The sequence below is a fragment of the Drosophila santomea genome, chromosome 2L, assembly GCF_016746245.2.
Source record: "Drosophila santomea strain STO CAGO 1482 chromosome 2L, Prin_Dsan_1.1, whole genome shotgun sequence".
NCBI lineage: Eukaryota > Metazoa > Arthropoda > Insecta > Diptera > Drosophilidae > Drosophila > Drosophila santomea.
The window spans coordinates 22,704,031-22,718,881 of NC_053016.2; the positions used below are offsets into that span (position 1 = coordinate 22,704,031).

Genomic DNA, 14,851 nt, shown 5'->3' on the forward strand with positions numbered 1-14,851 from the left:
GACACTCACCCTGGATATAGCCTATGGCCCTAGCATTCAAAGAAAACGGCGACATAAGGATATGCATCGACATGAGGCTGGCCAACAAGGCAGAGAAAATTACCTACTGCCGGTTTTTGAAACGTTTATGTCAAAATTGAGAGGCGCAAAGTATTTCACCCGACTGGATCTCAAAAGCGCATACCATCAGTTCTAGCTAGATGAATCCAGCCGAAACATAACCACGTTCATCACCTCCCGGAGTTTATTCTGGTATAAGTGATTAATGTTTGGAGTTAATTCTGCCCCTGAAATTTTCCAAAGAAGACTTGAGGAGCTGTTATCACCATGCAAAATGTAATGAACTATATTGACGATATCATTATTTTTGGAACTAATAAAAGATACAACGACGATGCCGTTCAGAAAGTCAAAGATGTTTTAAAGGTAAATAACGTAATTCTGAATGAGGAGAAATGTGTTTGGAAAACACAACAAGTTAAATTCTTGGGACATATACTATCGGAAAAAGGCATCGAGGTGAACCCGGAGAAAGTGACAACGACATCCCAAAAACAAAGAAGATAGCTTTTTAGAACTGGTAACATATGTTGGAAAATTTGTTCCCGACTTGGCCAACCGTACAGACCCCCTAAGACGATTGCTTTAAAAGGAGAGCACATTCAACTGGGGCGAGTCAGAAACGGAAGCATTTGAAGATCTGAAGCAGCATTTGGCGAAAATTCCGAACCTATTATATTTTGACACAAATAATAAAATGCGCCTTATAGCAGATGCAAGCCCAGTGGCCCTAGGAGCAGTACTTTTACAATTTCACACGGCCGGTGAACCAAAGATTGTTCCGTTTGCAAGTCGCAGCCTATCAGATGTAGAAAAACGATACTTACAGACTGAGAAAGAAAGTCTGGCGTTAGTTTGGGCAGTCGAAAAATTCTATTTTTATTTAGCCGGACTAGAATTCGAATTGGTCACCGACCATAAGCCGTTCGAAACCATTTTTAGCCAACTCCAAAACCTCCGATTGCTCTTACGTCTATAAGCATTCAAATTCAAAGTCGTATACAAAGCGGGTAAAGAAAATATTTCGGATGCCCTGTCCCGACTAAGCGAATTTTCATCTACAAATTTGGTTGGCGGGAAACTGAAATTAACATATTTCCGTTTTTTATTAGGCACACTTCCTAACGGGAAATACGTCCTGGTGTTTATCGGCTATTTTTCCAGGTATGTGGAATTAAAATTACAATGAAATTTTAAATCTCCACGAACAGTTTAGTAGTTTTCTTTTTGCCTGGGTGTAGAAGTCTTTCATGAACTGTCAAGATCAGTTCTTTAAATTCTGCACAATTGTCTTCGATTAGTTTGTATTTGTTATTGTTAAGATTCAACAATCGATCGCGTTAGCTCATTGCTCATTCGTTCGTGTCGGGAAAAAAATCTTTGAAGGTATGATTATACCTATTTTGACAATGAGCGGTCCATTGCTGGTATGAATGAGAATATTGGTATTGTGAATTGGTGGGTCACCATTGTCCGGCTTGTCTATGTATGTATCTTAGTTTGTATCCCATTTATTTATTTCTTTTCAATATTGTTTAATTCGATCTGGTCATGTCCGTCCGCCTGTATGAACTTCGAGATCTCAGGAACTACAAAAGCTAGAAAGTTGAGATTGAGCATAAAGACTCCAGAGCGTGTTGCCACGCCCCCTCTAACGCCCACAAGCCGTCCAAAACTGCCACGCCCAAACTTTTAAAAAAGGTTTGGATAATTTTTCATTTTTTTATTTGTATTGTAAATTTCTATCGATCTGCAAAAAAACTTTTTGCCACTCTCACCCTAACGCCCACAAACCGCCCAAAACTCCCACGCACACACTTTTGAAAAATCTTGCTATATTTTTTCACATTTTTGTACGTTAGAGTGGGCGTGGCAACGTGAATGCTTATTCTCAACTTTCTAGCTTTTATAGTTCCTGAGATCTCGGCGTTCATACGGACGGACAGACAATCGGACGGACATGGCCAGGTCGACCCGGCTATTGATTCTGATCAAGAATATATAGTGACATATTCACTCTTCATATAAAAAAGCTTAAGACGATCTTTTGGAAAGCTTCACTCTTCAACGACTCATAAATAACATTCTCCCAAGATACGAACCATTTAACGGTAACGAGCCTATCGATCCGATAAGCTTGACATATAAAGCAAAGTAGAACTTAAGCTTATGTTAATCCTCTGTAAAAGGTTTGCTGGGCCGAAAAAATACATTTTTAAATTAGTTCATAACTGACCTCTGGAGAAAACTTATCAAATAAAGATTAAAAAAGGAAAATATATATATTTTTTTAAATTAAATCAATCACCAAAAAAGTTTATTGGCGCAGTCGGTAGGATTCTGAAAAAAAGCCCTAGTAAACTCGTTATCCTTTGACAATCTAGTGAAAAGAGGAAACTTGTACGACCAAGTAACCTTTCCTGATTGTACACGCGAATTGGCGTGTTCGACCGCTACAATTGTATAAAACAACAAACAGTTAAAACAGTGCAGTTTACTTAAGTCATAAGTCTCGACATACTGTAGCAGTCTGCGAACAAGAACAGAAACTAACTTATAAATAAAACTAAAATGGCGTTAACAGCGGAAAATCTGTCTCAATTACTTCGGCAAATGCGCCAAGTACCGCAATTCTCTAGAGACCCATCAGCTCGTTCATCAGACGTATCGAATACCTGTTGAACTTATACCCTTCGACCAACGCTCGACAAAAGGCGGTCATATTTGGAGCCATCGAACTTTAAATTGTCGGAGATGCGAAAAAGGTTACCCAATTTGGAATGCACAACGATTGGACAACTTTAAGAGACGCCCTAATCACGGAATTCAAGACTTAGACGCCCCTGAAAGACTAATAGGAAGATTTTATCGCACACCTTTTAGGGGTAACTTACGTCTATTCTGTGAACCATTAGAAGATAAGTCAACTGTAATTATGAATAAGTTAGCATTAGAGAATGACCGAATAAATATAGCGGTTTATACACAAGCAATGGCAACCACTATAAAAAATACAATTCAACGCTCACTCCCCGATAGGTTGTTCATGACCTTAGCGAGGTATGACATTTCAACCGTTCAAAAGTTAAAACAAACCGCCCAACAAGAAGGTCTAAACGAAGACCCAATTTCAAAAACATTCGATAAACAACCAAGACAACTCAAATTCACCTAACACCTATAAACATACTAACATTAATCAAATCAAAAACACTCTCCCCAACCAACGATTTAGTCGCCCCTTTATTCCACACAGACCCGAAACACTAACGTAAACAACCAAACCCCTTTTAGACAAATTCCAATACCACCAGCCTGGGATCCTACCAATACATAGAGATCATGTTTAATAACCACAGATATAGATGCATAGTTGATACTGGCTCCTCAATAAACACGATGAGCTCAAACTTTATCAACCTTCAAGTTAAAGATATGCAAATAACTGTCCGAAGTATGACAGGCTATTTTAAATTAAATCAATATGTAAACCTTCCAGACAACGGTCTTTTTCAAGAAACACAAAAATTCTATATTCATTCATTTTCTCCTTATTATGACATTTTACTAGGAAGAAAAATATTAATGGAGAATAACGGTTTAATAGACTACTCTCGGAGGGAAACAATAATTAACGAAAGAACATTCATTCACAAAGAACTAGATCCATGTGATGGGAACTCTCTAAAAAACGTTAATGCAGTCTTACAAGAAAACAACTTTACATCAGAAATAAACTATGCCATGAACAACAACATAGACTCAGAACACACATACAGACGGGAACATTTAAATAGTGAGGAAAAATACAGACTTACAAATTTATTAATAGAGTCCAGTGACATTCAATATTGGAAAAATGAAAACCTTACACTTACAAGTATAATACGTCATGATATAAAAACCGCTCACGAAAACCCAGTTTACAAAAGACCATACTCGTATCCCTTGCCTACGAAGCAGAAGCAAATAAGCAAATTGAGGAAATGCTAAAACAAGGTATTATAAGCGAAAGCTACTCCCCTTACTGCAATCCATTATGGATTGTCCCCAAAAAGATGGATGCCTTTGGCAAACCGAAATTCAGGTTGGTCGTGGACTATCGAAATCTAAATGAAATAACAATAAAAGATAAATTTCCGATTCCTAATATGGACGAAATACTAGGCAAATTAGGAAATTGTCAGTATTTTACTACAATTGACTTAGCAAAAGGCTTTCACCAAATCGAAATGGACCCTAAGTCTATACCAAAAACGGCGTTTTCGACCAAACATGGTCACTATGAGTATGCCATGCCATTTGGCTTAAAAAATGCTCCTGCAACCTAAAAGACCTCATAAATAAGCATTGCCTTGTTTATTGATGTGATCATCTATAATAAAGCGATCATCTGAACGAACACTTTGCTAATAAAAGCGAAGCACATAATTCCAACTTTGGAATTGTTTTCCTGTTTTTTTATAGGATTTTCTTTGCTTTTTGCTGCTAGGAAAGTAACTCTGTCGCCTACTTTTGTATACACAGCCGCTGCATATGCTTTCTCTGATGCAACTCAGAATCCATGTAGCTCCATAATACCTTTGGAGCATCCATGCTAATTTCTTCTAAATCTGATAGACCTTTAGCATATTCCATCCACCAGTTTGCTAAGTTGGTTTCCAATTCAACGTCCCAAGTCATCGGTAACTTCCACAGTTCCTGAATGAAACATTTGCCTTGAATCGTTACCGGTGCCAACCATCCTAGTGGGTCGAAAATTCTGGACAACTGTGATAACACTAACCGCTTTGTTATGCGTGTTAGCATTGGGTTTTCTGCCGAAAACGTAAATGTATCCTTCTTCGGATCCCATTGAAGTCCTAAGGTTTTGATCGATTCATTCTCCTCAATGCAGATTTTCTCCGTAGCACCGTCGTCCTGAATACCGGCTAAAATACGTTTGTCATTTGCAACCCATTTTCGCAGATGCATGCCGGCCTTCTCATCACTTGTCTCAATTTACTTTGAAGTTCATAGCACTCGTTGACTGTGTCTCTACCAGTTATGAGGTCATCCATATAAAAGTCGTCTCTTATTGTTTCTGCTAAGACGCTATCCTCTTGCAAAAGCGATCTGCCAACTCTCGTAGACATCGGAATTCTAAGAAAGGTGCTGCCGAGGTGCCATAAGTTACGGTTGTTAACTTAAACGCACTGATCGGCAATTTTGGATCATCTCTCCATAGGATATATTAGTATTCTTGGTCTTTCTCAGCAACCTTTATTTGGCGATACATTTTTTCAATGTGAGCTACCATAACATATTGCCACTTGCGCCATTTAATTAGAATATCGAATACATCCTTTTGAATCTTAGGACCAGCTATAATAACGTAATTTCGGCTTAGTCCATTTATCGTCTTTGTGGATGCGTCAAAAACTACTCGTAGCTTCGTAGTCAAGCTTTCAGGCCTGATGATTGCTTGATGGGGTAAATAGTATTTACCTTGACCCGTTGTCTTTACAAATTCCATATGTCCCATCTTAAGGTATTCTTTCATGAATTCGTTGTATGCATCCCAGTTCTTTTGGTTTCTTTGAAACTTCTTTTCCATTTGCATAAGCCTTGCCATTTGTGAAATGGAATTGAAACCACAAATCTGCCTTCCTCGTTGATGACAGTTGTTTCTTGGAATTTTCTTTCGCATTCTGCATTGTCTGTAATCGTCTCATCGGCTTCATCTTCCAATTCCCAAAAGCGTTCCAGGTCCTTTAGATTTTTTGTTGTAGTGGCACTTATAATTTTTTGCTTTGCTGCTCGAGTTATATTTCTGGACACACTCCATCCAAATCTGATTGTTTGTCCCATTCACGGTTTTTATTTTCTCCATCATAATCAGGGGAAATAGATGCACACCTATCACCAAGTCAATTCTGCTTGTCTCGTAGAATCGTGGATCTGCTAGCCTGTAGCCCTTCCACTCTTTGTTGATATCAATATCAAACTTTTTGCTGGGAAGGGCTCTATGGAGTGTTGGTAAAACCAATGCTTCCGTTGATGTTTTGAAGCTGCTTGGAATTTTCGGTTTGATCGTCAGTTGGACACTATTTTTTGATAATTGAGTAGTCTGGGAGATACCTTCGACCTCTCTAGTACTCCTTACTCTGGGAATCCTTAATATTTGTGCTACTTCCTCTGAAATCAGCGTCTTCTGGGAACCACCGTCAAAAAGCGCCCTCAACTCGTTGTAACCTCCAGATTTGTTTTTCACTAAAACAACAGCTGTAGCCAATAGTGTGTCTTGGCCTTCGATTGCATGTAATTTCCTTTCTGCAATCGATAGCATTATGCTTTCCAAAGCATCTAAAGCACATGCTGTTCTTTTGAACGAATTTTTTTCTTTTTTCGATTGATTGTGCACTGAATTTGAGAAACTTTATCATATCGTGGCCATCCTTAGAACAAAAGGCACACGATCTAACTTGCACTTTTCTTGTAGCAAGCTGAGCGGTATTTTTGGTAATGGCATTTACTGAGTTGTATTGTTGCTCAATAAACTCCAGTACATCTTGTAAGGACTGTATAGCTCTAGCCTTTTTTACATGCTGTTCATACAGCTGCAAGGCTTCGGGCGAAAATTTCCGCAGCAGAATTTCAGCTAAAATTACTTCAGTAGAGTTTCCTATTTTTCCTTTTTGCTTTATGATGAATATGCTCTCGGTCGCAGTATCCGAAAACTACCCTACATTTTTCTCATCATGGGGCAGCAAGCACTCCAGTTCCATTAATTTGTTGAAGTGTTGGGAGAATATTTTTCTGCTATTCTCATAGCGTTTGCAGATAAGCTCCCACGCTGCTGCATAGCTAGCCGCTGATCCCGTTATCAAATGGCTAACCACCATTTGAGCTTCTCCTTTTACACAGGCTCCTAAATATCACAGCTTCCTTGTTTTGGTGAGATCTTTCCTGCTGTCTATTACCTCAGAGAACAGCTCGTAAAATGTTGGCCTTTCCCTCGCATTTAAATTGAACGTTGGAAGGTCCACTTTTGGGAGTTCTGGCACGTCGTAGTTGGATCTTTTGAACTGTGGCAACTTCAGATTTCAGAATGTCTGCCTCATCTTGATCAAAGGCAGTTCTGTCATACTTGTTTTCAAGCAGTTTCAGTGTGTCCATCACGTTGGACCAATGACTTCATCATTGCCAGCTGCTTGACTAGTTCAATCTCACTTGAACTATCTAGGGTTTCCTAGAATAGGCTCATCTGTTGCCTCACCCTGTCCGCTCTTCTGTCCACCAGTTGAACCAGATTATCAACTGGACTGGAGCTCCGAGCTGATGTGGTATCAGATCATTTTGATCCACTTGGTATATTTATCTCTTCAAGTGTTTCTACATTTAATTGCAACTCCTTGTAGGCCTTGACAGCATCAATAGTTTTAATAAATTAATAAATAATTAAATTTAATAAATAATTAAAATATTGATGATCGCCAACTCCCAATTTTACCAGTGCATTGTTGTTAGTAGTAAATTGGTCTACCAATGCTTCTATTGCTGGTATAGATGCCATTTCCTTAATGGCTTTCAGTATTTTATTTGGTCTTGCATCAATTTCACAGATCTTTCCGATAACATCTTGGGAAAACAATCACTGTGACTTTTTTGTGCTTTCTGCTTGTATTCTTTGGCGTGATCCGTTGGAGGATTTTTTGATTGGTCGCCCAGTTGACCCAGCTGTGCCTGGACTCACAGCTGATTGATCAGCCACGGAAAAGCAAGAACACAATGTTTCACCTTATCGTCCTAGTACTTTAAGGCGTGGTCTTTTATTCTGTGTTTCTTACCACTGGTGGGGAATTTCTCGAATAACCTTGCTCTTTTTACTTTGAAGCGCTGGTTTCTTCTTCTGTGTTTCTTACCACTGGTGGGGGAAAACAACAGAATTTCTCGAAGGACCAAAATGTTCACACTATAAACTAATGCGTACACTTAATGAGTTCAATTCGGGTGTTTGAATCTAACTGAATCGCTACTGCGAGGGCATCGCCTTTTATTCATTCTTGAATAGGTTCTTATCATCTAATTATAAAATGCAGCGCTTGTAAGACGTTGCAGACTGCGTTGGTCAATGCAGCTAAGATTTATACTTAAATCTATCTCTTGACACTTCTGCAATCGTACTTATCTGTAGTTGCCACTTATGCTGTCCCGTGACATGTTGATTGCAGCCCATAGATAGAACATATTTATAGTTTGTCTACTTACCATATCATGTCTAAACACATGTTTAGACATCTGTTTTAGTTTTCATTTACATATTTTACTTTTATATGAAATGTAAAACTGCGCCAACCAAAATTATTATCTCTTACCTAAAACCAAGTAAAACCACTAACAAAAATATCGAAAAAGAAACAGAATCAACGAGAGAGAACGCTATAGTCGAGTTCCCCGACTATCTGATACCCGTTACTCAGCTGGTGGAAGTGCGAAGGAGAGTCTTAAACACTGATAGTTTTTGGCAATTTGTGGGCGTTAGGTTGGGCGTGGCAAAAAGTTTTTTTGCAAATCGATAGAAATTTAGAATACAATACAAAAATGAAAAAAATTTAAAACATTTTTCAAAAGTGTGGGCGTGGAAGTTTTGGGCGGTTTGTGGGCGTTAGAGTGGGCGTGGCAACATGAATCGACAAACTTTCGCTGCTTCTATGTCTTGTATGCTTAATCTCAATTCCTTCTGCCTGTTACATACTTTTCAACGAATCTAGTAAACCCTTTTACTCTACGACTAACGGGTATAAAAACAAATAGCTGAAACTGAAAATCCAGTACTACATTTATATCCAGAAATAATCGCTTGAGGACAAGCTAATATCTTAAAGGTGGGGGAGTGACATATTCACTCTTCATATAAAAAAGTTAAAGCCGATCTTTTGGATAGCTTTGCTCTTCAAAAGACTCATAAATAACATTCTCCCAAGATACGAACCGCTTAACGGTAACGAGCTTAACTATCCGATAAGCTTGACATATAAAGCTAACTAGAACTTAAAAGGCTTATGTTAATCCTCTGTAAAAGGTTTGCTGGGCCGAAAGAATACATTTGTAAATTAGTTCATAACTGACCTCTGGAGAAAACTTATCAAATAAAGATTATAAAAGGAAAATATATTTTGTTTGTTCATTAAATCACCAAAAAAGTGTATTATATATACTTTATGTGGTCGGAAACGTAAACGTAAACTCCCACAAACCACCCAAAGCTGCCACGCCCACACTTTTGAAAAATGTTTTCATATTTTTTCATTTCTGTATTAGTCTTGTAAATTTCTATCGATTTGCCTAAAAACTTTTTGCCGCGCCCACTTTAACGCCCACAAACCGCCAAAACTGTCAGTGTTGAAGACTCTCCTTCACACTTTTACTACCTGGGTAACGGGTATCAGATAGTCGGCGAACTCGACAATAACGTGCTCTCTTGTTTAATATAATTTTGTGGATTTTTTTGATGTTTTCGTCAATAACAACCTCTTTTGGGCGTCCACTACCCTCACCGTCCTCGGTGCTCATTTCACCACGTCTAAACTTATCAAACTAATCTTTGATGGTTGTTTTCCTGGGGCAGTTTCCGAAAACTCATTAGCCAATTTTTAGCATCAACTGTATTTTTTCCTTTCAAATAGCAATATTTTATCAACACGCGAAATTCTTTTTTTGCATTTTCTTCACAATAACCAAAGTAGGCTCACTCAAAATGCTATAACTTATAAGCTAATCAACCCACAGCTGACAAATTTATACACGCGCCTTTTAAAGGATAGGGCTTACTAAAAATCATATGGATTTCATTTACAAATTTTTTGTACTATTGTAGGTCGGGGAATTATCAATTGACCTAGTATTTTGCATTCCCTTATTATGAAAAATTGTTGAATATAGCACACTTAATAGTGCATAATGCATATAAAAATACATAATAAATATCATTCATTATATTACATTAAAATAATGTAAGGCACTTCGTGCCTCAATAATAGTGCAACATAACTACCACGCCCACACTTTTGAAAAATGTTTTCATATTTTTTAAATAATTTTTACTCTTGTAAATTTCTCTTGATTTGCCAAAAATCTTTTTGCAACGCCAACTGTAACGCGCACAAACCGCCAAAAACTGACAATGTGGAAATTTCTCTCTCTCACTTCCACTAGCTGAGAGAACGCTATTGTCGGGATCCCCGACTATCTGATACCCGTTACGCAGTTAGTGGAAGTCCGAAGGAGAGTCTCCAACACTGACAGTTTTTGGCGGTTTGTGGGCGTTAGAGTAATATAGAGATTTTTGCAAATCGATAGAAATTTACAAGACTAATACAAAAATTAAAAATATAAAAATATTATTCAAAAAAGTGGGCGTGGCCGCTTTGGGCGGTTTGTGAACGTTAGAGTGGCCGTGACAAAAAGTTTTTTTGGAAAAAATGTAGAAATTTACAGGAACAATACAAAAATACTCTAGTTACCTTTTACTCTACGAGTAACGGGTATAAATACATAAAATCTAAACAAACAGAACTGAACAACATACATAGATACTGCACTAAACTTCTCCTACAATAGCACAACACACAAAAAGAAAACTCATACTTGTTAACAGACAAAGGCTTGCGCACACTAACCTCTCACTAGTGCCCACTACATGGACAGAGCCCTCCACAACACATTTAACCATTCCCAGATAGACATGAAACACCTATGATAATTAATTAGAAAATGGAACCCCACATAGCACAGATGTTATTCAAGAAGTCATCATAAAAATTGACATTGCTTAACCAATAAACGAAAAAATAAAGAATGTTCAGTATGATGACTACAGTGAAAAACTGGCAATAAATGTGGGCAATGGTAAACTTTTTCTACAAGCAGACTAAAATGTTGCGATCGGATGCGTGGAGAATTCCAAAATTCAATAATTCTTTTTTTATTTTCGGACATACCTGGTTCGTATTGAAGACCCTCTTCGCGATTGCCTGAAAAAAGATAGCATCAAGAAAGGTTGGTTGTCTGAAAAGGTTCTGGCGTTTGAGACCCCAAAAACTTACTTGTTATGTTTAGTTATTACAGTACTTCAAAAAAGGCGACAATTCGCAAAGTATTTCAACATCTGATAGTTATGCAAAAAAAAGAAAGTGTTTGAGCTTAATGGATGCTATCGACGACGTCCGAGCATGAATTTGAGTTTCCTTCGTGTTGCGATTCGATTTAGTTTGGTGAGCATCCCATGACATGTCGGATTACATAAGCCCCTTTAAAGATTACTGAATTTTTTATATTGGCCAGTGACTGCAAAAGATAGTGAGGGACTCTGCGGTTTGTAAGATTAGATAGACCACCTGTGGGGAACAGCGAGTCACGGAACAGGCCAGACCAAGAGCGGAGGGTTACAGATTTTATAGAACTGTATCCTCGTTTTGGTCCTTAAACGCGGTGTATGACTTTATCACTTCCCAGAATTCTTTTGGTTACAACCTATGAGACATGCAACAGAGATAGTTAAATCCATCGAAATACAAATTGCCATTAGTGCGGAGTACAAGAATTCATACACTCTGATATTGGAAAACAATTTGTATCTCAAGCATTTGCCAAGGTAGGGTTCCGTCAGACGACACCTAAGGTCTCTAGTGAACTAGAAGAGCGAACCCACAGTTAGACGTCTTCAATAAAATGGAACTCAATCAGAAGCATACAACAAACAGACGTATGCCAAACGTGAGGTATGTTGAGGTACAACAATAAATTAGAAAGTACAATTAATTTATAGATCGCCTAACATTGAAGAACAATAATGTGTCTGGACAACAGCAGGAATTTCAGTGATGTTGGATTATCGTGAAATTCTCATAATTCAATAGTGAGGCAGTCATCCAGTCATATGTTTAGGACTAAAGATCAAAATTGATCTCCGCCAGAGAAAATACGTGGCCCTCTCAATGCAAAAATTTAAAAATGCAACATAAGATTGTGTTAAATACATGTTTTTGCTGAATATCATGATTATATTCGATTTAACATATAACCGCAAATCATTAGAATTGAAATCCTGCTCACATAGCATTTCAGGATCAAACAAATCATGCAACTCGCGGGCATACCAAATTGTTTCATACTAAAATATATTTTACAATTAAAAGATAATCAACAAATCAGGACTTCTTGCATGATGACTCATACGAATTATAATTTTTTGTGCCATATAATCTTTATATTCTTTCCAAACTTCACGTGAATTTGATGACGTACATGTTAATAATGTAATAGTAAAAAGCACTCGTATTTGTTGGGAATAAGCTGAAATTTTAAATCTCCACCTTTTGTTTTTTGTGCGCCATTTTTATTTATATGTGAAAATATTTTATTAGATTATTTTACAACAATATAACTCCAAGCTTTAAATGAATTCGTTTCTTAGATCAAATTTGATTTCAGCTTTAATAGTTTTCTCGCACAAGTACGTACACACAAACACTTTCTGGTTTATTATTTTTACTCACACAATCAAGTGCATAGTATTTTTAGATTTTTGCGCTCTTATTTTTACACGAGCGGAGAGAGAGAAATTTTTTCGCCACTAAAAAATTATCTGCATAGTTCAAAACCAATGAATGCATTCAAATTCGAAAGCTATTCGAATGGGTGGTACGCATCTTAATGGTAAATATCTATACCAAATAAGGAGGCTTCTCTCGGTCGTGAGATTTCTTTTGTTGCTCAGATCGAACATAACCAATTGATGGCTTTATTGGGGAATAAACATGCTATTCCCTTCGTTTTTGGCCAAAATACTTTACTTATAGTAACAAAACAACATAAACAAGACTAAAACATTATAAATCTGTTCGCTTCCCATTCAATTCTCATTAGAGGGAAATTAGAGCGCAGAAAACAAATTACACCAAGCTCAAAGAAAACAATTTCACATCACTAATGTCCTCGGGGACAACCTCAAATTAAGATAGGGCAGACGTACTCGATTTTTTTAATATGCTCTTAATATGTAGCTTAAGGAAGCTTTAGTTATCTTCTATTATTCTATAATCACAGAAACAAACAAGATAGAACGCTATAGTCGCGTTCCCCGTCTATCTGATACCCGTTAGTGAGCTAGTGGAAGTGCGAAGGAGAGTGTTTTTTGGCAAATCGATAGAAATTTACAAGACCAATACAAAAGAATGCAATACAAGAAATACAAAACGGAAAAAATATCAAAACATTTTTCAAAACTGAGGGCGTGGCAGCTTTGGGCGGTTTGTGGGCATTAGAGTGGGCGGCCAACATGAATTAACAAACTTGACCTGCGTCTATGTCTCCGGAGTCTGTATGCTTAATCTCAACTTTGTAGCTTTTAGATCCTGAGATCTCGACGTTCATACGGACAGACGGAAAGACGGACGGACGTACAGACGGACGGACAGACGGACATGGCCAGAGCGACTCGGCTATTGATCCTGATCAAGAATATATATACTTTATTTGGTCGGAAGCGCTTCCTTCTGCCTGCTACATACTTTTCAATGAATCCACTATACCTTTTTACTATACGAGTAACGGGTATAATTAAATTTACACATACAGTTTTAAAAGTTTTACTGATTTTTAAACATTTTAACTAAATTAATTTCTGACTATTTTGTAGAATTTATTCCATCAATTGAACAACTGTTTGATGAGGATTTGCTTATTGGAAAAGGAGTTACATTGGATTCTATTCGTCCATTGGCGTATTCAACATTAGCTGACCTTGCTCACCACGTTCGCCAAAGCCTAAGTATAGACGTTTTAATAAAAGCAGTAAATCTGTTTTCAAAAAATGTTCATGATGAATCACTAGCAGTGGGAATACAAACCATGTCTTGCAAGCTTTTGTTAAATCTGGTTGATTGTCTACGTCATCACAGTGAAATCGAACCACAAAGATCAAAAGCTTTACTCTCAAAACTGTTAAAAGTGTTTGTGCAAAAGTTTGAAACTATAGCTAAAATTCAGCTTCCATTAATAATTCAAAAGTGGTAAGTAGTACACATATTTTTAGCTTAGCTAAGATGAAATAAATGAATAGTTGTTTGATCATTGTTCTCTAACGTTAAGAACACTGTATTAATAAGACTTATTTTATTTTATTTTCAGTAGAAAATGATAGATAGATAATTCAGAAACACAATAAATCATAATACATAAGTACAAATAGTTTAAGTCCAGTACCTAAATTGCATGTGGGTTTTTTGACTTTTAGTCTGCTCACTGATTACACTCGTACCAAACCTTAAAAGAAAATTCAGCTGTCACGTGAATTTCCTTAAAATTCAGTTACTTCAAGAGATTCGTTGGGTAAATTTTTGAGTTGCGCATATTTGATATTAAAATCATTTTCTTAAGCCCATTAGTGAATTTTCAGTTCTACTCCTAGCTTTTGTAGTTCCCAAAATCTTAACTTTCATATGGACGGACGTGGCTAATTTGATTAGGCTATTGATTAAGAATGTAAATACTTCATAGTGTCGGGTAGGTGGTACATTTTAAATCATTTTCTCAACGAGTAAAGGTTTTAAAAACATTTTATTTTCAAAGTTAACGTTGATTCACTTTATTATTGATATATACATGTAATTGTAAAAGGACCGATAGTTAAACCTATGCTGAAAGTTCCAGATTTTGCTTTGGTTGACTTGGAAAATAATAAATGGGAAGAATATAGTTCTCGTTTTTCATATCCGATGTAGACACAACTGTGAATGTGTTACAGAAA

General features: G+C 37.1%; 1 protein-coding gene across 1 annotated transcript in view; it reads left to right on the forward strand.

Annotated features, from left to right (window-relative positions):
• LOC120455879 (transcription-associated protein 1) overlaps nucleotides 1-14,851 on the forward strand; it is a 140,415-nt gene that overhangs the window by 53,085 nt on the left and 72,479 nt on the right. The window contains exon 7 of the mRNA XM_039642366.1: nucleotides 13,742-14,114. Within this exon, the coding sequence (XP_039498300.1) occupies nucleotides 13,742-14,114 (373 nt within the window). The remainder of the gene's footprint in view (nucleotides 1-13,741; nucleotides 14,115-14,851) is intronic.